The sequence below is a fragment of the Cardiocondyla obscurior genome, linkage group LG07 (assembly GCF_019399895.1).
Source record: "Cardiocondyla obscurior isolate alpha-2009 linkage group LG07, Cobs3.1, whole genome shotgun sequence".
Lineage (NCBI taxonomy): Eukaryota > Metazoa > Arthropoda > Insecta > Hymenoptera > Formicidae > Cardiocondyla > Cardiocondyla obscurior.
Window position 1 is genome coordinate 2,749,907 of NC_091870.1, and position 20,425 is coordinate 2,770,331.

A 20,425-nucleotide genomic window follows, 5' to 3' on the forward strand; every position below is an offset into this window, starting at 1 on the left:
CTACAAGTTATCAATTATTTTTATTACATTAAATTATTTATTACGTCACTCTAATTGCGCTTTCGACTTTGTTCTTTGGTACAAAATATTCCGAGCTGAGCTTAGATAAAAACGCGATCACGTCCGTACATAAATCTAGTGCTAAATAATAATGAAATATTCAGCTGCACTTCCTCTTTCCGATTTACCGGATTCGAACGGGATTATTGATTTTTAATGACGTCGCAAATAAGTTTACGCCACACCGAGACGTGACGAACCGTTTAGGAAACGTCGCCGTCTCTTTAAGTACATTTTCATCGGCACTTAATCGGAGAAAAGGTTATCGATCCCGAGAAAGGTGGAAGTAACTTTAAATTGTGTTATATAGAGATTATCGTCGTTGAAGAAATTACTCTCGCTCTAATTGGATCTATGTAAGTAATTGGATTTATCTTAACCGGATGATGCGTGAGTGAGTTTTGGTCTTGAAATGCCGGGAGAAAAATTTCTTCTCTCACAAAACGTTCACGTTTTTACAGCAGACCGACGTACGGACGTTTCCAATGCCAACAGAGCCCACGTACTCTTGATTTGAGGTGAATTATTTACGACGGCAAGTTCTGCAAAGTTAAATGCCGCTGCGAGCTATCGATAACGAATAATTTTATTTCGCCGACAAGCTGTAACTTCAGCCCAACGGCGTCAAGCACCAAGCATCTCGTGTCCCGTAATTTACAATTCAAAATTTTCAGGTGTAATCTTCCAAAGCCATGGATGAGGTCAAATGCCGCGAATAGAATAATGCATTATTGATCGCGAAGGAGGACAAACGGGCACGACAGCTGCAGCCGGGATCTAAATCCGTTAAAGCAAATCAATGATCTAGCCCTCTGGTACCGATGATTAATTTGCCCTGTAACGCGGCCTCGATGTCACAGGTCACGCCCTGTCAGAACGTACCCGTGCAGACGAGTCAGTATAATTTTCCAACATGTCAACAACGGGGAGCCAGCACTCAGCAGATGCAAACTGCAGCATGCGGTCCATGCTCCGGAACTTCTCAAGGTACAAAGCCAATCATGCCAATCAAACGCTAAATTACGTAATAATTCAACGCCCAGTTTTATATTAAATGTTGTCCAAAAAATAGAAATTAAAATGAAACGACAGAGCTGTGGGAACAGTTCAAATATAAAAACACTTTTATTCTAAATAGTTTAGTAACGTTCTTTTAAGTAAAATGTTTTATTTCTCTTGAGCTCTTGAGTTATTCTCATTTTTTATTCATTCCATTTATATTTCATTTATTGGGCTAATAACGAAGCCGAAAAGTCTACATATTTATTTGAAGTAGCATTAATTGGAAACTAAATAAACCTGTTTAAAATTTTAATAGTAGATAAATTATATCCTTGTGCATTTGTAATAACGTTTTCGAAATAATAACAAATTGATATTAATATTACTTGTTTTTTATGACATAAATTTAAAACAATTAAACAAATCCATCTGAAATTGTCAGTGAATATTTTCCTCTGTAATTATCATAAGTAATAATATTTTCAAAATGATAATTAATTATATATATGAATATTTATTAATTTTTTTAATTATTTAAAACAATGTCAATTAAAGTTTGATATATAAAATATGACTAATAAAATTAATTTTAAACAGTAATTTAATAATAAGAAACATGCTCAAGCAATTGATGAAAATAGCTGATGTCGTTGTTTTATCTATTATAACTTTATTTGTCTATCCAGGCGGCGGACCCTTTACTCACCTTTGCCAACCAGATACTTACATAGTGAATCATCAGTGCACGCCTGGTACATCACAACCAATAACAAATCCATGTCAACCCGTCTTCCAAAACCTACTGCAGACTCATCCCGGTTGTAGCCAGCTGCCGCAGAATATTTTAGACCAGATTCATGCGTACGTGAGTGCTACGCCTATCTTCATTTTGCCCGGCAACTGCCAGCCATCACCAGCGTCCCAACAACAGCACCAGCCGCCCATGCCTCCTTCAGTACCTCAAATAACATCGTCGCCTCCAGCGGCACATTCACCGAACGGATTAAACAGTTCAGCCGCTTGTTATCCGCCACCGCCGTCGTTCTATCCCTATCCTATACCTCTACCATACGGCAATCCGTTTGCCCGCACTCACGAGGTCGTACCGAGCTGCGGTTGTTGCCGAAAAGGGGATGCTGACTCAACGGAGATCAGAAATGTCTTACGCGCTGGCTGTCGTTTTGACGCTACCGATCCGGACGAGCATCGCTGCACGCCCACTCTCGACGATACTATCTGCTCGAAAAGAAACTGTCCGTCCTCATTGCATCTGCAAGCTCTGGCGTCGCAATTTCTATCGATGCAAGGCATCATACCGTGCGCCGCCACACGCCTGGTGTTACGCAAAGTGCCGGGCTCGAATGTGACCACCACCATGGAAGACACGATGATGAGGGCACAGAAGGCGATAAGCGTTCTAACGAAAGATCAATTGCTATCGGAATCGAGGAACGCGCAGCAAGTGAACGCGCTGATTAATCTGCACATGACGGCTAATCCACCGCCCAACGTTATCCCGATTCTCACGTTGGTGCAGTTGAAAATGAATCTGCTAAAAGCACAGGTCGAGGCACTTATCAATCAAAAAATAATGGAGATTCAAGGGGTTGGTGTGGAGGTAAGATCGTTAAAGAATTTTCAATATTGTTTATATTTAGACTGCATATAATTGTCTTTATTTTTTATCATAAGGTGGAGACCGATCTTATAGATCCTACAGTCCTGTCCCTCAAATCTGATGCCGAGCTGCGGGACTTCTTGTCAGCGCTGCGAAAGAAAGAATGCGACGAACGAGTAAACGTAAACTTTTCTCCGTATCGATCGCAACGGGCGATTGCGGAGACTCGGCTGCGTAATATTCAAAATAAAATTTGCCAAGTAGAAGCAGAATTCGATCGTCGACGATGTGCTATGTTTCCGGCACCTACATTATCGTCGCATATTGTGCAACAATTCTCCAGATCGTGTTACTCAGCGAGATTCGAGGATCCCAGGAGATTATACAACACGTTGCCACCAGACACTTCTCGTTCGCCAGACCCGTTCACTTACGTAAAACCACGAAGTCCCAGGAGGCTGCTACTGAAGCCATGCACGGGTAAACCGGAAACTGTTACGCGAACCGTTCCTGAAACCGGCACGCCTGAAAATTTGCCTAAAAATTTATACGGTGATAAACATGTCGATCACACGAAAGAACAACCGGTGACTTCCAATCGGCAGCATTTCAGCGCGGACAATTGCACGTGTTGCGACAGAACTTCGGAGGAAAGTCTTGATGAGGCTAAAAAAAAACTCCAATTAAAAATTGTTGAAATAAATGCAGCAACAATTAATGATATCGTAGAATTGGAGGATAGCGAAATATTATCCTTGATGAAGCTAACATCAAACGTCTGCGTAAAGGTCGACATGATGGAATATTGTGGAACTCCATGCAATGCGAAACGTAAGGTTGAGGCGCGCACCAATGTCGCTGACAACGAATCAAAGACTTTAACGGAATCTAAAAGCAACACGGTTACGTTCAACGAAAAAATCGATGCAAAGGATGAAGTACAAGAAGTGGTCGAGATTCAAAGCTGTGATCAGACAATGGATCAGCAGAAATTTGAAAGTTTGTCAAACTTTGAACAATTTAAAAAGCAAGCGGAAGATGAAATCGCAATTTTAAAAACAGATAAGGCGATTAAGGAACACGACATCGAGATTAAAAGTTTCCGAGATATCTCCCCGCAGGAAGCTGATCGAGAAAAGGTGAGAGCCAAAACTATCTTAAAAGTTGCAAATAAAAATCCAATTTCGAGTGTGCAGGAAATGGAAACAAAATCATTAGACAACATATATACTTCATCATTAAAAACTACAGTAAAATCGAAAAAAAGAAAGATGCGGTGATGAACAGAAATGTAAAAACGACGAATTCTTACTTTCAGCTATAGATGCAATGGTGGAACGAAACACGAGTCAAGTACCAATTAGCAAAAACAAAGAGAGAAGCAAATTTCACATTGTCTCGTTGATGACAAATATTGTATACGATAAAAGTAACAAATATGAAAGAAAACGAACAATTGAGAAAGAAACAGCAACAAGTAAAAGAGAGAAAAATGTAACTACTGATCCGGATATTGAAAAATTAAATAATCGTAGTTCGATACATTTTCTAAGAAGTGCTGTCGCATACAATATTACCGGAAAAGATCACTCGAAGAGCGTATACCCGAAGAAATTGGATATTCCAAATCTCTCCTTCGATCATGAATGGCAAATCACATTTACGGAAGATAAAGACACAACCACGACTTTGTTAAAAGCAAATATATTTCCTCCGTTTAAAAACCTGCACAAATATGTAACAGGTAAGTTTGTAGATTTCTTGACATTGACATATATTTTGGTATAGATTTAAAAAAAAAAAAAAAAAAAGTAATTTTTTACGTTTCTATTTTATAATTTGCAATGGCTTTTCATTAGTTCGCGTCAGAATAGATTTCTCAAAATTATATAATTCTGCGCAGAATATCAAGTATAAAATGGAGTTTAAATCAAAATTTTTTACTCAGATAATGAGAAAAACGGAGACGACGTAGGAACTTATCCAAGTCCGATAATGAAAGAAGGAATTACGGCTACAAAACGTTTATCCCGCTGCAACGATGTCACAGGTAGTATCTTAGAAACTCTTTGCAGAAATAACGTGTTTTATCATCCCGATGTAGAATGCGAAGGAAACTTAATTGCAAAACTATTTTCTGTCACTCGCAACTGCATGATCACGTTTATCAATAAAATAACTGCAATGATCAGAAAATTGTTAAAGTTGATTCGTGACGTAATAATTCATAACGATTTTAATACTGATGTCCTTAGATCAAGACACGTTTTAATAAGCGATTATTCCGAAATAATTTCAAAAAGTTACAGTTTATCCATTGATAATACTTCGCATTTTTCATCAGGTCTGAATTATAAAACTCTCATACATGATTTTTGCGATACGTTACGAACTTTTACGAGAAAAAGCTTTAATAAAATACGTAAAATAAACCATTTAATAATTGAAAACCAGAAAAACGACACAAGATATTTATTGATCGGTACATCACATCACAATCGTGACTTGATACTGACACGTAATTTAAGCCATTTAAGTAAATCTTATAAAGTGCGGAAGAGTCTCTTGATACATAGTCGATTGAAAAATTCTCTAAATTCACAGAATTATCCTTTTTCTTTTTTTAAAACGTACTGAGAAAAATAAACTTGAATCTTTTCGAGTGAAACGTAACGAAAATGTAGAAATGTTCAAAGAAAATGAAATACGTGAATTAGAGTAGCGAAAAATTCTGGACATTATCAGAGATTATAAAAACAAACGCAATTAACGGCAAAATATCGGGAATGAGAGAATATGATAATGAGTTTGAGGAAGAAATTTTAAATGAGCATTCACATGATAATATTAAAAGTAATAATGTATCTGTGGAAGAACATACAATCGTTGATAATAATGCTGCCGATAACGAACTCGTAATAAGCGTTCATAATTATCTCGAATTGCAACCTAAAATAAATACAAGTATATACGAAAATCGTAATGCATATTTATTGATATCTAATAACTGATAAAAATTTAAGGTACTACGACTATTAACGTGGATATTAACAAGTAATTAAGAATTATAAAAAATATATCATTATAATCATCTAACTTCAGGTTCATTAAAGTACACAATTATTGAGTAACTTTTTTCCTTTATTAATAACTTTTATCTTTTTCATCAGTGATCTATTCTCTCTATAGCTGTCTAATGAGAATCTTTAGAATTGTGACATAGCAACAGTATGATGACAAATAAATTTTAATGCTTTCCCAGAGTTAATCGTTCCAGACTCTATAAAAGAGTTACAAGAATGGAAAAAGTATTTGTCACAAATCCCATACACTCGTATCGAATCATAACATCATACTGTTTTAACGTGAACACATGCATTATCAAGTACGGTTTAATTCCCTTGCGTGATTTTGCGACCTTCCTAATTCATTAATTAATATATATATTTATATATATATTATAGATTTCTTACACTCTAATCGCGATCGATTATTATTAGAAAATAAACAGACACATTGGTTGTTATAAGAAAACTAATATCGTAACAACGAAATTCCGTGTACATATATCAAAATACACAAGTAACAATGTTACACGCGACATTGCTTATATATATAATTTTTTATATAAATATAATGTTCTTTAACGAATAACAAGATATTTTATCTTGAAGCTGCCACATCAAAGACATAAATGGAGAAAAAATTGGCATTTTAGATGAGTAATATGAAATTTATAGGTGGAAGAACTCATTCGCAAATTGTAAATACATACAAATATTAAACTTCGCAATAAAAAAGCAATTTAAGATATCAGTTAGAGCCATATTAATACACATTATTAATACGTGTACCTCAAGTACATACTGTAATATCAAAGTTACAAACAGACCATGCTTAAGATAAATACGTTCTAAATTTCTTATGGAACTAACCGCAGAATGAAGAGACACTTGTGGAAGAGAAAGATCGAACCTATTGTTGTGAAATATTTTATCAGTCAAGACAATCTCTGTTATCATGAAAGATTTCGTTTTAAGGAACTAAGTGATCACGTCACTTTCCAAAGTTTAATAAATTAGCACATAATACAGTGTCGATTTAATACACAGTATCACGAGTTTTTTTTTTGTTTTCTTTTTTTTGTTTTTTTTTTTACATAGATATATATTAGATATCTTGATATTTTATTAATGAAAAAAAAATTTAATTTTTTTTTAAATTACGTTACGTATAATATAAGAATTTAATATCTACAATTTTACAGACCTTGACACTCGTCTGACAGCTTAAAGAATAAATTATTTGATCTTCTTCGTAGCTCATGGCTACTATTTACCGAAATACGGCCAAGTAGTCACAATTAGTCCGTAATTATTATTGGCAAAATGTTTTATGAAACTGAATAATAGATCATACAAAGAAACGGTGTAAAATGATATACTACTTTAAAATCATGATATAATCACTTTTTAACAATTGGTGCAATTATATAAACATACGTTCGAAATGCGTATTTATCTCAAATTTAAAAAAATGTAGATTTTATTGTTAATTAGTATCAATTGTTCTTGAAATATTCTTTTTCAATAAATTATATACAAAAATATTTACAAAAAGATACACTTACACCATTAATACAGTCAAATATTTAATGAAAACACTTAAATGATGTATATTGTAATTGTAATATAATTTAGTTAAAAATTAATACTTCTTATGACAAATCTTTGATCAAAGAAACTTAAGCAACTAAACATTTCACTAAATATTTAATTATTTGCAATATATAACTGTAACTGTTTAGGCAAATATTTTATATTCACAACAAATTGCAATTGAATTTTTTTACACAATTTTAACAAAAAAACGAAACTAATTGATTAAAACTAAATGGACAAGATTGTGAATAGCATAACATATAGCATGTGCTATTAATCATTTAAATTTAATATTGTATAATACGTCATTTCTGTGCTATAGTTAAAAAAAAACTTGGATCTGAAAAAAATTGTGTAGTCACAAAGCTATTTTATCACCATAAATCACTTTAAACGTGACTATTGAAAATTAAGTAGTAGGCAAATTACGCATTTTAAATGTTGATTTTATCCTGAATATGTTCGGATTTCATCATGTACAAGTTAAATTTCTTGATAGAGAACGTCAACTTGGACAAAGGCACGATTGACCATAGGTAATGCTTTGTGTGCAAAATATTACTATATAAAAATTAAACTTCTTCCCACACATTTCAAGAACTAAAGTAACAATAAATATAAGCAAAGCAAATACTATTTTTTGTATACAATATACAATCGAATTCTGTCTTTTTCTCTTCTAACAGAAGCATTCAAAATCACTATTTTCGTCTTAAAAACGAGAAATTCGGGCATCCCAGTCCCTGCCTTTTTAGTTTTTCACTAAGTTTACTTAAATTGTTTTAATTTTTTTTTTTTTTAATTCACGCCTTTGGTGTACTCAGCTCTCAATTGGCCGAGTGTTACTTTTATATCGTGAAAACTTGGTCTTTTTTCTGGTTGTAAATCCCATGCCTGTTAAATTGTTAAAAAATAACATTTCTAAGTAAAATATAAAATACAATATGTAACATAAAAGACAAATTTATACCTGTTTCATAATATCGTAAACTTCTACAGGACATCCATCTGGCGGTTCCATTTTATATCCTTTTTCTACACACTTCACAACATCGGCTAGAGGCTGCAATTAATAATAACATGAGAAAAATATATCATACGTCGTATATGAAAGTTTAGTGGAACAACATTACTCACAATTCGCGGATACGGTACACGACCAAAGGAATAGATTTCCCAGAGAAGAATTCCGAAACTCCACATATCAGACTTGTTTGAAAACTTCTGGAAACAGTAATATGATACATAAATATAACATATCAGTATTTTTTTTATACGATTGTAACTTGCAAATTTTATTTACGTTTTGTTTTAGAGCCTCTGGTGCAGTCCATTTGATCGGTAGTTTTCCACCGTCGAGAGAAAAGTTTTCGTCTCGCGCCAGGCCAAAGTCGGATACTTTGGCAGAATTATCCTCCGCTACGAGAACGTTTCTCGCCGCTAAGTCTCGATGCACAACATGTCTAGATTCCAGATACGCCATACCAGCACACGTATCGCTGTAATACATTAAAAGTAAAATTAATACAGGTACGTTGCAGTCGTTAAATATATTTTACGTTTGTTTACGTACTATGCAAAGTTAATTTGATCCTTTTTCGAAACATGTAATCTTCCTCTCGACCGTAAATAATCCACCAGGGATCCCTTACTCATATACTCCGTAACCAGGTACATATGTTGATTATTAAAAACAAGACCGAGTAATTTAACCAGATTGTCATGAATCAATGAAGTCATTAAGCTTGCTTCGGCTAGAAACCTCTGTGCCGCTTCACTGTTATCCTTCAGCATTTTTACCGCAACTCTTTCTCCTCGATAGACGCCTAACAATACGTCTCCGAATTCTCCCTTTCCAATACACTCTCTTAACTCTAACTCATGAGTCTGAATCACCCAACCAGCTTCCACAAACGCCTTTGGGTCCACGCAGAAATCTTGCTTGCCTTGTTTCGGCAGAGATTTTGTTAGCTGCGTACACAAACCATCCGCATCTTGCTCATAATGTTCAACCAAAAGCGCTAGATTCTCGAAGAACTCTTCGTCATCGATTGTTAACTGGTTATTTTTATATTTCACCCTGTAATGCTGTACACGTCCTTGGTAGCATACGCAGAGTGTGTAGTCCCCAGGGAAATTCGTAGACTCTCGAACTAGAAATAAACCGTCTTCTCGTGGTCGCAACAATTTTTCTGCCGTTTCCCTCGATATTTTTCCGTGAAACCATCTGCACAAAAAAAAATTTAATTAAATTAATGTATTATTGCTAGTTTTAATTAAACTTATAACATCGAATATTTAACTTGTCTCACACACTTAAATATATATTTCAATATTTTTCAGCAAATTATTATAACTTCAAGTACGAAGTTAATAATGATACGTACGGCATTGCGTTCAGTTTCACTTCGTGTCGTGGATTGACCGGCAATGCGGTAGTGTTGCCGGTCGGATTAATGGCATTGGAAGTGAGAATCACTGGCGAAGACGTAGTGTTCATGTGTGTCGTGATGCTGGAAGTGGTGACATTCGAATGCGTGGTCATCGTCGGCGACACTGGATGGGACGGAATGCTACCTGCAGTCAGGTTGGAAGGAACGCTGTGCTGCTGCTGCTGCTGAATGTTGTTTTGTATGAGAGGATGAGACGTTACGTTTGAAGGAATAGTGTGATGATTTTGATTGCCGTCGAGTTTCGCTTGCCGCGCTGGCGCTGACACATTCGGGTATCCGCCACCCGCATTGTGGTACGTTGGCATGGCAGCTACCACACAGTAGGCTCTATCAACCTGCGAAGATGAATGAAACGCATTCATGAATCTCGGGCATCATTTATCAGCCTGCCTCATTAAATAAGACGCTTTATTGATGTTCTACCCGTAAGTACATTAATGACTCGTGTAAAAGTAATCCAGAGAATGAAGTAAGAACATAAAGATGATACAAGCTTAATATAAGTACTGTTCCAACATTTTTCAAAATCGTACACGCTATTAATATTTTTATATAATTAATACAGATAATATTCTTGAACTGGAGTACAAGAACAGCCAGTTCTATATAAAGATGAAACAAGAGGAATGTTCTAAAAAAAAAAAGAAAAAAAAGAAATACAACCATGGTGCAAAGTGATCGACAATGTCCGATGACTTAATTATCCCGGGAGTGTTGCAACGCACGGAAACGATAATTAATAAAACTCGTTAGATGAATGTGATCGATGCATATTCAAGCAGCATATATATCCGGTAAACCGCGTGTCGGGTTTTAATATACAGTAGTCAATCTAAGTACCCATTGTTTCAAAGCGCGTACGTACACTATCGCGATGCTCATCCGCCGTATTACGATGCGCCGCACGACCGTACATGGAACGTGTATGATAGATGAGTCACATACCATTCGTGTATTTTTTCGCGACGAATGTAACGCGAATAAAGTGTAGTAGAGTAGGCCTATAATTATCCTGCCCATAATTACATGACTAAGCGACATACAATTTCCACGCAAAATAAATACACAGCACTTGCAATAGATAATCTGCGACGAGAAATCATAAATTCATTCATTCTGACGTACGTAAGATTCAAAATTCGTTTTTCTTTTGTGTTTTAAGAACAGAAGTATCGGATAAGTATCGTTAATATGTCGAAATAACGCGAAAGACGTACGGAAATATTCCTGCCGGTTAAAATGAATAAAATATACATGGGAAGCGCCTTATAACGTAAGAAAATAGCTTTTAAAGGAAATGCTCGTTGAATTACCGGCAACGATTTCTTGACGCTATCTATATTATGATCAAATATAGTAACAAAAGAAACAAATCCGTCGCAGCGGCGAATACTGAATAATTTAACTGTCTCTATCCTTGGTCGGACGTTTGAGAGACAAAAAAGAGAAAAACAGAAAAAAAAAGGAGAGAATTATGTCATGCGAAAAGATATAGTTGCAGTGGAACATAATATGCGAATCGTTCTATTACGTAAGCTGGAAGTCACATTTCTGTCTTGTGCCTCGCTAGTATTTCGACAGATAAGCGATTAGCATCGCGGAGAATACACGACACGCAGAAGAAAAAAAAACGTCAAATAAAATCGTTCATTCAAAAAAAAAAAAATAATAAAAAAAGTATATAATGTTGGATTTGCGATATAATCCGTATCTACGTTGTTTTTTGTTTTTTTTTATAATAAACATGTAAAAAAGTCGTAATAAGCGTAAGGCATAAAAGTGAAACGTTTAGTTTTATGAGTAAAATATGGAATGGAACCACTCTTCTCTTTTCTCTATGCTAAAATAGAATTTCGTACAGCCAAAAATTAAAAAAAAAAAAAAAAAAAAAAAACTATTTCGCTCAACAGGCGCGAAACGCTTTGAATATCAATATCGTATCTAGATGCAAGGTGCGTACCTGTAATACACGTTCCATCGCGCTTGTCAGGTAACCCAACTGCATGGCCGCATAGATTTTAGTCTAATGAAATTTATTATCGACTGCACGCGACATTAATTCCTACCGGTGTGCAGCCTATGTAAAAAAAAAAAAAGGAAAGAAAAACACAGTACAAAACTGTTCTATCGCGTGCAGCGAGGTGCTTAAAAGAGTTACGTGCTGTATATCTGTAACCGTTTACAACTCAAACTATTTATGCCTCAAATATCTATGATTCAGAGAAAGTGCACGTTTACCGAACTCTACATTTGTTCTGCGTATTACGTGAAAATGTTTTTAAATAAAATATACCGTCAGTATCGCAAGGACCAAAGTTACAATTAACAGAAAAAGTTCGAGACTTTTCAAACACAAATTTTACTTCAATAGCTAGTTTTATGTTAATATATCTATGCAAAAGCATAATAATAATAAATCGCTGTAAATAGATTATTTTTAGAAAAATATTTTACTTTTTTAACTTCTTTTTTTTTTTTAGATTGAAGAATGTTTTCTCGTTCCACGTATATAGCAGAGTAATTGAAATTCTATGTGAATTCATGTTTATCAAAGAAACATCAAGCAAGACAAATATTCTGAATAGCAAACATTCTCACGTGCTTGGCTAGCCGAAAACTGAGAAAAGGAAACTTTAAAAAGCCTCGTTATATGACGACGTTATTCAACATACATACATCTGATAATGCTCGAGGGAAGTAAGTAACGCGATTCAGCTTATGTTAATTTTAATAGATCACGCAATCACGATAATTATGTGGTTTATACGCATTTAAAGGTCGACTGGGAAATATCAACTTATATGTATCACTGTTTTCCGAACTCTGTCTTGTGATTAACTATCAGAGCCTTTGTACGAGCCGCAGACCACAATCCACGTCACGTAAGATCATCAAAAACGACGTAGCTTTATTCGTAAGTAAAAAATCTCATTTATCTATTTAAAAAAAAATCCGTATTTATGATGCAATTGTAGTCCGTGCGAACACAACTGTACACTTTCAAGAATCGAACAATAACCGGAATAACCGTGATTCTCAAGACTTTCAATAAATAGGACAGAAAAGATCTTCTGCATAAATAACATTTAAAAAAAATCACGCTAATAAGTTTCTAAAAAAACTTTTAACGATAAGATATACGTCTTCCTAGAGAGAGTTTTTCCTACTCTAAACTTATCATATATAATAAAAAGTTATATCACAACTTAAAATATATATCGTGACTATTAACTCTTTAACCAATGTTACGAGAATCTAACATCCAAGTATTTCAAACAAATGCATTTAAAACGCCTAGCATCTTTCGCATATGTTACATATTAAACGAAAATACTCGTTTGGCCGGGGGATCTATAAAATCGTCTACGATAAGATTCACGATCGTTGGTTTCGCGAAAGGCGTTTTACGCGAGGCTCGTGCCTTGCTCGCATGCCAAGCCGGCACGCACCACGATCCTATTAATATCCCGCGAGAGAACGTAAAAGGGCGCAAATGCAAAAAGCACGGGGGAAGAGAGAGAAACGAGGAGCCGGCGACGCGGAGGCAAAGCGGTGCGTGCAACAGATTCACGGCCGGCGCAACGCACTCGTTGCGCGCTCTTTAACAGTACACGTTACTGTACCGTGACCCACCACCGTTTTCCATCTGACGTTGCCTTGCACATGACTCTCCGGGGGGACAAACGTCTCTTCCTCATACGCTTTCTTCCCGAGAACTTCCGAGCGACGCGCGTTTGTCGGAAACTCCTCGCGACGAGCAACGCGAGACGAATCGCGAGCCGCGAAAGACACTTCGCGTATCTGATCGCGTTGACAGTCTCTATTAATTTGCTGATGCACAAACATGACCGCGAAGACCCGCGCGCGTTTTCATATTATCAGTCCCTTCGTCACTGCAATATAAAAATGTATCAATTGGACATGAATGAAGCGGCTCTTAATTTCTTTCGAATTTGCTAAAGAAAAAAATTAAAATTTCTAATCATAAATTGTATTTTTAGCTTCATATTTTTCTATTCTCTTTTTTATTTTACCTTTACGTTTTTCAAATCTTACGTTCATGTTTCATTCATATCTTGGCCCTTAACGACGTCAACGCAAGCAGAGACGAGATGTCTCGAATCTTTCCCTAACACGCTTACGCCTGTTTTCTATCGATAGTAGCGTGGAATAGAATAACGTCATTAATACCGAATGAAAAAACAATATTTGCGGCTTTCCGTTTAAATTAAGGATTAACCTCTTCGCATTATTTCACTAAAAAACAGAGAAGTGACAGTAGAATGAAAAGATTAAAAGATGAAATATCTTGAAAGCGTACCTATGCTCTGCATGGAATATCCATCTTCCAGAAATATTGCCCCTCTGAAACACAAACGTAATACATTATCATTACGCTAAATTATGAGAGATTTTTACTTTAAACTTATAAAATTATTTGCGATCTTTCGAAATATTCATAAACATTGCAAATCAAAAAACAATAGAATGAGCAATTCATAAATATTGGATCTAACATTTTGTATCAATTAAAAATAGGAAATTTATATTAATAAATTATTAATACGCAACTGGCTCGCGTCAAAAAAAACAAAAACTTTGAAGTAATAATCTTCGTAATTAAAATTATTATTTTACGAATATTCTGAAGATACGCATTCACTTTTCAAGTCGGATTTAATTACATATAGTATATACAAAGTGTAATACCATTCGTTTGGTCATAATTCGGCAGAAGAGTAACGTGGAAAGAAATAGGACAGGGAAGGAAGAGCCTTTCCATTTGCGGCGGGCAATTAAGCGCCGCACGCTCGCGCGACTGCGTTATTCATCGCCCGTTAACCGTATAATTAGTCAATTGTTAATTGCCCGAGTTCACATGAGCTTGAACGACTGAGGCCAGTTTGCCTGGCCCAGGCGCATTAATCACTCGGTCGTCTCTTACGATCCTCTTCTTGAATCGGACCAGCTCAACGCCAATGTCAAAGTAGAATTCTTTAAAAGATAGAAATATGAAATGCTTCAGCCAAAATGCAATATATAATTATAGTGGAAACTGCAGAAAACGACATAAAAAAAATTAGCAAGTTTAACTTTCATTTCTACAAGCTGTTTCTCAGAAAATTATATGTATAATTAAAATTAAATTAAAAGCAAGTTAATTTCAAGTCTTAAATTTTGACTCTAGAAAAAGGAAAAAAAAACTAGAGAAGTTTTATTAACAAATGCATTAATCAATGTCTAAAAATTATAGACACATAATAAATTAGGAATTGTATACTAATGACTTGCTTATAACTTGCGGTCATTGTATTAAAAAATTTCAGGCTCAGAACATTTTTGGCTTAATGTAAAAAGTTAATTTGACTTGTTAGACTTATTCAAATTACATTTAAATCAACACATTGTTAAAGGCTCCATTGTCGATTCACAAAATGTCCTGTCAATCTCTCTTTCTCTCTCTCCCTCTCTGGTTATGCAATATTTATAAGAGATTCCGATTTAAAAGTAATTACTTCACAATCGAAACTAAATAGGAAAAACACTCTCGATAATGCAATCAAATACCAAACCGAGTGACAGCAAAATAAAACCTGCCGAAGCAAAGCATAACACTTCGCGGTCTTTGCGGTGGACCAACACGATTAGGGGAATAGTTGTTGATTAAGGAAACAGACGCGAGTTTGAAGTCGGTCAGCGTCAGTGCGCGTCGGGTCCAGTTCTGTCATTTAAATACCGCCCACTGAAAGCGACAGGAAAAAAAGTCACGTCCCCGAGTATAACCAAACTCTCCCTTTCTGGCTGGCTGGCTAGCTGGCGCGCGCGCGCGCGTGCACCAGCTAGTACCCGCTAGCACGAGATCCCGTGGGCGTTCGAGAAGCCGCGGGTCGCCGGTCGCAGGCCGACAACGTCCGCCGACGTTCCCGTACGCCGCGGGGACGCACTCGCGACCGAATCGCGTTGGATACACACCTAAATGCGTGCGCGGCGACGAGCCGTGCGGGCGGAACGCAGCCGCAGTCACTTACGGCCGCGCGTTCGGGCCACCCTCCGCGCGGGCGAGGTAGACGGATTGCGCGACGTGACACGCGTGCGACGGCCGTGCGCGTTCGGCACGCGCGTATATTCATGCGCGAGAACTGCGCGGCGCGATCGCGAGCACCTTACGAGAAACGTCACTCCGCTCACTCGAGTCGGGCGGCCATTTTACTACGCACCTCCCATGCGAAAGTAACATCTAGATCCGCGCACGATACTCGAGTTTCGCCTCCACGCGCGCCAACTGGTGGTCGCAGTGTTACCATCGTCAGCGATCGGAATACTTCCGCCGGAACTGGTCAATTAAAAAATCATAACGCAAATTCCGCGCGTCTTTTGCAATACGCTTCATCAACAACAATCAACGTCTCGGGTCGAAATGTTAAGTCAACGGCATTTACCATGTACACGCAATTTTTGTGTCAACGAAATGAAGTCGTTATATTTATGTCACTCATCCGTAATTAAAACAATGCTGGGCTCAGGAAATTATCAATTATAACTGATAAGTCGTTCCAGCTAGCTGTAGTTGTAATAGGTAAATATCAAGTTCAACAAGTTATTTTTTTAGTACATTAAAACAGTTGACTGTTATCAAACACTTATGCTTCTTAAGTATATATCAAATAATTTTTATTTATATTTATTATTAGTAACTTCAATTTTTATTTCCGTGAAATTGTACTATAATTACATTGACTTTAAAATAATCTTATCTTAAGATAAGATTAGCTTAGCTTTCACCAATTAAATTTTGTAGTATTATCGTTATCTAATAAAAAAGAACAACTTCATTAAAGCCATGCTTTCCTATTCCTTCTTTTTTTAATTCTTAATTGAGTTTCGGTAAAAAAAAATTAAGACAAACTTAATCTTATCTTAAGCAGATTGTTATACTAAGACCTTTTAACTTTAATGAGATTATTTAGAGTAAACAAGTCGGAAAACAGAATCAAAATAAAATGGTTACATTATGCTTATTACAATCATTATTCAGTCACTGGGAAACGTTAGTGCTAAAACTTCGGTTTATCGCGAATTTTTCCGAGTAATATTTTTATTAAAATTTTGTGCTTGTTTTTTTATAAAAATAAAAAAATGTACTAACTCAATTTTTTTAAATATTTAAAATATATGAGTTGCAATTCTATTAAATTTCGAAACAAGTAATAAGTATTTATCAATTTATAGAACTCAAGAACTAAAAAAAAAGAAGAAAGAAGCAGCAAAATTGAATTAAATTGACAATTAAATTATTTCATCAACATAACAATGATCGCTATTATAATAGTGCTGTCACTTGTCCTTATTTTGTTGGTATTTAATTACTGCATGAATCAAGGTAATAGCAAATATATCAATCTTATGCCAGGACCACCTGTTCGTTTTATTATCGGAAATACATGGGACTTCTTGGGTTCACGAAGTGAGTTATAATTTTGAATACATATTTAAATATTGGCCTTTAATTCACCATGTAAATTATTTAATATTTTATATTTATTCGATATTTATTATGATTATATGTTTTTCAGAGGAACAATGGAATTATTTTGTTAACTATAGTAAAGAATACTATCCCACTTTTAAAGTTCGGCAATTCTATTATAATGCAGTAGTATCCTGTCATCCGGATGATTTTGAGGTAATAAAATATTTCTTTAAAAAGAAAATAAAATCTGATTAAACTTAAATTGTCATGTACTACTGAAAAATTAAATATATGATTCAGCATTGACGGAAAATAACGTCATCGAGGTAGTGACGAAAATCAACCAATGCCAAATCATACGTTTAATTTGGTGTCTGAATTAAAGAATGTAATTAATTTTCTTTTTTTTTAATTTTAGATTATATTAAATAATACGAAACATATTGACAAGAGTTTTTTTTATAAAGTGTTAGAGCCTTGGTTACAAACTGGTCTTCTTACTAGTGGAGGTAATATTATATTTTGTTATAAATAATGGTTTTAAATTTATTAATTAAAACTAAAATAGGAAAGTAAGTGTTATAACAATTATTATATATTTTATTGCAATTATTTACCCTGAACTGGTTACGTTTTAGGTGCCAAATGGCATTTACGACGAAAGATATTAACTCCCACTTTTCATTTTAATATATTGCAACAATTTGTTGAGAATTTGATCGAAGAAGGTGAAAACATGACCAAATCTTTACAAAATGAAGGAGAATCAGTTGTAAAAGATTTAGTACCATTTTTTAGCGAATATACGCTGAATGCAATATGTGGTATCGTAATTTATATTTATACAGAATTTTGTTTCTATTAATGTGAATAAAATAAAATATATTTTTCTATTTTTATAGAAAAGTTACAATATTACAATGTATTGGCATCATATAATTTTTGTAAATATGTTTGTAGAAACTGCTATGGGCGTTTCTTTACAAAGTTTTGACATATTCCAACAACGACAATATCGAGAAGCAATTCATCGGATGGGCGAACTGTTTATTTATAGGTAACTTGCAAGTATAATACGTTAATAAGATATTAAAATAAAAGTTTTGTGTAACTGAGAAAAATTTTCAATATATACATTAAAATGTTATAAATTATACAATTTGTAAAGAATTTTTAAAAAAGTTCTATAGAATAAAAATTTTTTTTTAAGAATATCTAGACCATGGCTGTATTATGACTGGATATTCTCATTCACGCCGACTGGCAGAGAGCAACGTAAGATTCTGAAAATATTACATGGATTTACTAAGCAAGTATGTAAATATGTTACTTAATATTACATTTAAACGTAAGGAATTTTGAAATTTATAAATTTGAAAATTTTACAATAAAAATTTTACGTTTGTTGTAAATGTAAAAATAACATTGTAACGTAATTTATTAATGTTCAAAAAGCATTATTAATACGCTTATGTAAATTATAAAAGATACATTTAACATTGCGCTTAGGTTATTGCCGAAAGAAAACTTTACCATGAACAAACTAATGATCGATACTTGCGAGGTACTGATACTTTTGCAAAATATGATGACACAGAACTGACAGGAAGTATGTAATGTAAACAATAGTATGTTTAAATCTCTGTGATATTTAATTTTATTTATTATTTATTGAAACGTTTAATGAAAATATCAGGGAAAAAGTATAATAGTAAATTGATATTGATATACTTATTTATTTCGATCTAGTACGAAGAAAACGACTTGCGATGCTAGATCTTTTAATTGCCGCATCTCGTGAGGGTCTTATGACTGATTTAGATATCGCAGAGGAGGTCGATACTTTTATGTTTGAGGTACTGTAATTTTTATTCTCATAAAAAAAAAGTAGAACGGACGGTAGCCGGTTATCTCTTTTAAAGTATAATTTTTATCATTTAAACCACAAGAAAAAAATTTGTTTTGCAATTAGAGTTGATATGATAACAATTTCAAGTATCAAAGCACGCCGATAAATTATTTTTTACGCATAATATGCATGTAAAAGTATTTTAATATATCTTATTATAGGGTCACGATACTACAGCAATGGGTTTGTGCTTTACTTTGGCACTATTAGCTGAGCATAAGGACATTCAAGTATCTATCGTCAGATGCAAATTGCACTTTTTAAAAATTAAATAATCTAATAAATAAAATGTTATTAATATAATATAATATATTAATAATTTATATAATTTTAATGTCACAGGATCGTGTCAGAAATGAAATTGACGCTGCTGTGCAAAAAAATGGAGAGAAATTTTCCATGAAATTATTACAAGATTTACCGTATTTAGAAAGATGTATTAAGGAAGCGTTACGCTTGTATCCCAGCGTATTTGTAATATCACGAATTCTTGGAGATAACGTAAAATTACGTATGTATTGGATCAATTTTTTTTTTTCTTAATTATTTAAATACAAAATCCGAATTAACTTTTACTGTATTTATATTTGCATAATAAAGTAATATTTATTAACTTTGTTGTATAATATAAATGTGATATTTTTTAGAGTCATACTTTGTGCCTGCTGGAACAATGATCATTCTTAATATTTACTTAGCTCATAGAAGTTCCGATTTTTGGCCAAACCCAGAAGTATTTGATCCAGATAGATTTTTGCCTGACAGAATTCGAAATCGTCATCCTTATTCATATATACCATTTAGTGCTGGACCACGAAACTGTATCGGTAAATTGTTGTTTTATTATCATTATATCATTATTATCATTATATCCAAATATATAAATATAATTATTATACATATTAAATTATAGGTCAACGATTTGCTATGCTAGAAATGAAGGCGATTATAGCTCCTGTGATACATAATTTCTATGTGGAGCCTATTGATTACTTAAAAAATATTGAGATGAATCTCGATTTTATACTTCGTCCTGCTAATTCACTTCGAGTAAAATTTGTCCCTATTCGTAAAACAAATGGAAGTTGAAACTAATTATAATTTAATGAATAGAATGCAAAGGAAAGTTCTACTAGTGTATAAGGTTTTTAGTTAAAGGGTAGAAAACATGAATTTTTTTTGTAAGAAATACATATATTTAGAAAGTAAAAATACCTTTCTTAATTATATAACCACGCTTTCCAATTCTGT

At 34.3% G+C, this 20,425-nt stretch overlaps 3 protein-coding genes across 5 annotated transcripts; 2 read left to right on the forward strand and 1 right to left on the reverse strand.

The window, feature by feature from the left end:
- The first annotated feature begins 38 nt into the window (after positions 1-38).
- On the forward strand, positions 39-5,999 carry LOC139104263 (uncharacterized). Its single transcript, XM_070659639.1, is given in 9 exon segments — positions 39-416; positions 525-578; positions 735-1,047; positions 1,749-2,680; positions 2,755-3,936; positions 3,938-4,424; positions 4,629-5,292; positions 5,294-5,395; positions 5,397-5,999. Coding segments are annotated over 7 exon segments (3,828 nt in total). The 5' UTR covers positions 39-416; positions 525-578; positions 735-881; the 3' UTR covers positions 5,692-5,999.
- Positions 6,000-7,196: 1,197 nt separating this feature from the next.
- LOC139104274 (tyrosine-protein kinase CSK) lies at positions 7,197-10,156 on the reverse strand. 2 transcript variants are annotated; one of them, XM_070659664.1, is made up of 6 exons: positions 9,729-10,156; positions 8,915-9,568; positions 8,645-8,840; positions 8,479-8,562; positions 8,312-8,404; positions 7,197-8,235 (listed from the first exon to the last, which is right to left on the reverse strand). In XM_070659664.1, exons 1-6 carry the CDS (start codon positions 10,154-10,156, stop codon positions 8,140-8,142), a joined length of 1,551 nt encoding a protein of 516 aa, XP_070515765.1. In that variant the 3' UTR covers positions 7,197-8,139. The 2 variants fall into 2 exon arrangements, with proteins under 2 accessions (XP_070515765.1, XP_070515764.1); XM_070659663.1 differs by having other exon boundaries at positions 8,479-8,565.
- A 293-nt stretch (positions 10,157-10,449) lies between these two features.
- LOC139104276 (cytochrome P450 4C1) lies at positions 10,450-20,386 on the forward strand. 2 transcript variants are annotated; one of them, XM_070659666.1, is made up of 15 exons: positions 10,450-10,588; positions 12,275-12,491; positions 12,572-12,708; positions 17,025-17,259; positions 17,369-17,478; positions 17,684-17,774; positions 17,904-18,089; positions 18,226-18,322; positions 18,476-18,578; positions 18,775-18,874; positions 19,015-19,121; positions 19,336-19,404; positions 19,517-19,685; positions 19,822-20,001; positions 20,088-20,386. In XM_070659666.1, exons 4-15 carry the CDS (start codon positions 17,106-17,108, stop codon positions 20,261-20,263), a joined length of 1,542 nt encoding a protein of 513 aa, XP_070515767.1. In that variant the 5' UTR covers positions 10,450-10,588; positions 12,275-12,491; positions 12,572-12,708; positions 17,025-17,105; the 3' UTR covers positions 20,264-20,386. The 2 variants fall into 2 exon arrangements, with proteins under 2 accessions (XP_070515767.1, XP_070515768.1); XM_070659667.1 differs by lacking the exons at positions 10,450-10,588; positions 12,275-12,491; positions 12,572-12,708 and adding an exon at positions 15,985-16,881.
- The last annotated feature ends 39 nt before the right edge of the window (positions 20,387-20,425 follow it).

What these genes read in the sequence shown, in the direction of transcription:
- LOC139104274 (XM_070659663.1), bottom strand. Translation starts at nt 10,156, where the DNA reads ATGAATGCGTTTCATTCATCTTCGCAGGTTGATAGAGCCTACTGTGTG. An exon ending in CAGAGGCTCTAAAACAAAAC is followed by an intron (nt 8,566 to 8,644) that starts GTAAATAAAATT and finishes TACTGTTTCCAG; the next exon opens with AAGTTTTCAAACAAGTCTGA. An exon ending in GTGTACCGTATCCGCGAATT is followed by an intron (nt 8,405 to 8,478) that starts GTGAGTAATGTT and finishes TATTAATTGCAG; the next exon opens with CCTCTAGCCGATGTTGTGAA.
- LOC139104276 (XM_070659666.1), top strand. Translation starts at nt 17,106, where the DNA reads ATGATCGCTATTATAATAGTGCTGTCACTTGTCCTTATTTTGTTGGTA. An exon ending in GGACTTCTTGGGTTCACGAA is followed by an intron (nt 17,260 to 17,368) that starts GTGAGTTATAAT and finishes TATGTTTTTCAG; the next exon opens with AGGAACAATGGAATTATTTT. An exon ending in TACATGGATTTACTAAGCAA is followed by an intron (nt 18,579 to 18,774) that starts GTATGTAAATAT and finishes CATTGCGCTTAG; the next exon opens with GTTATTGCCGAAAGAAAACT.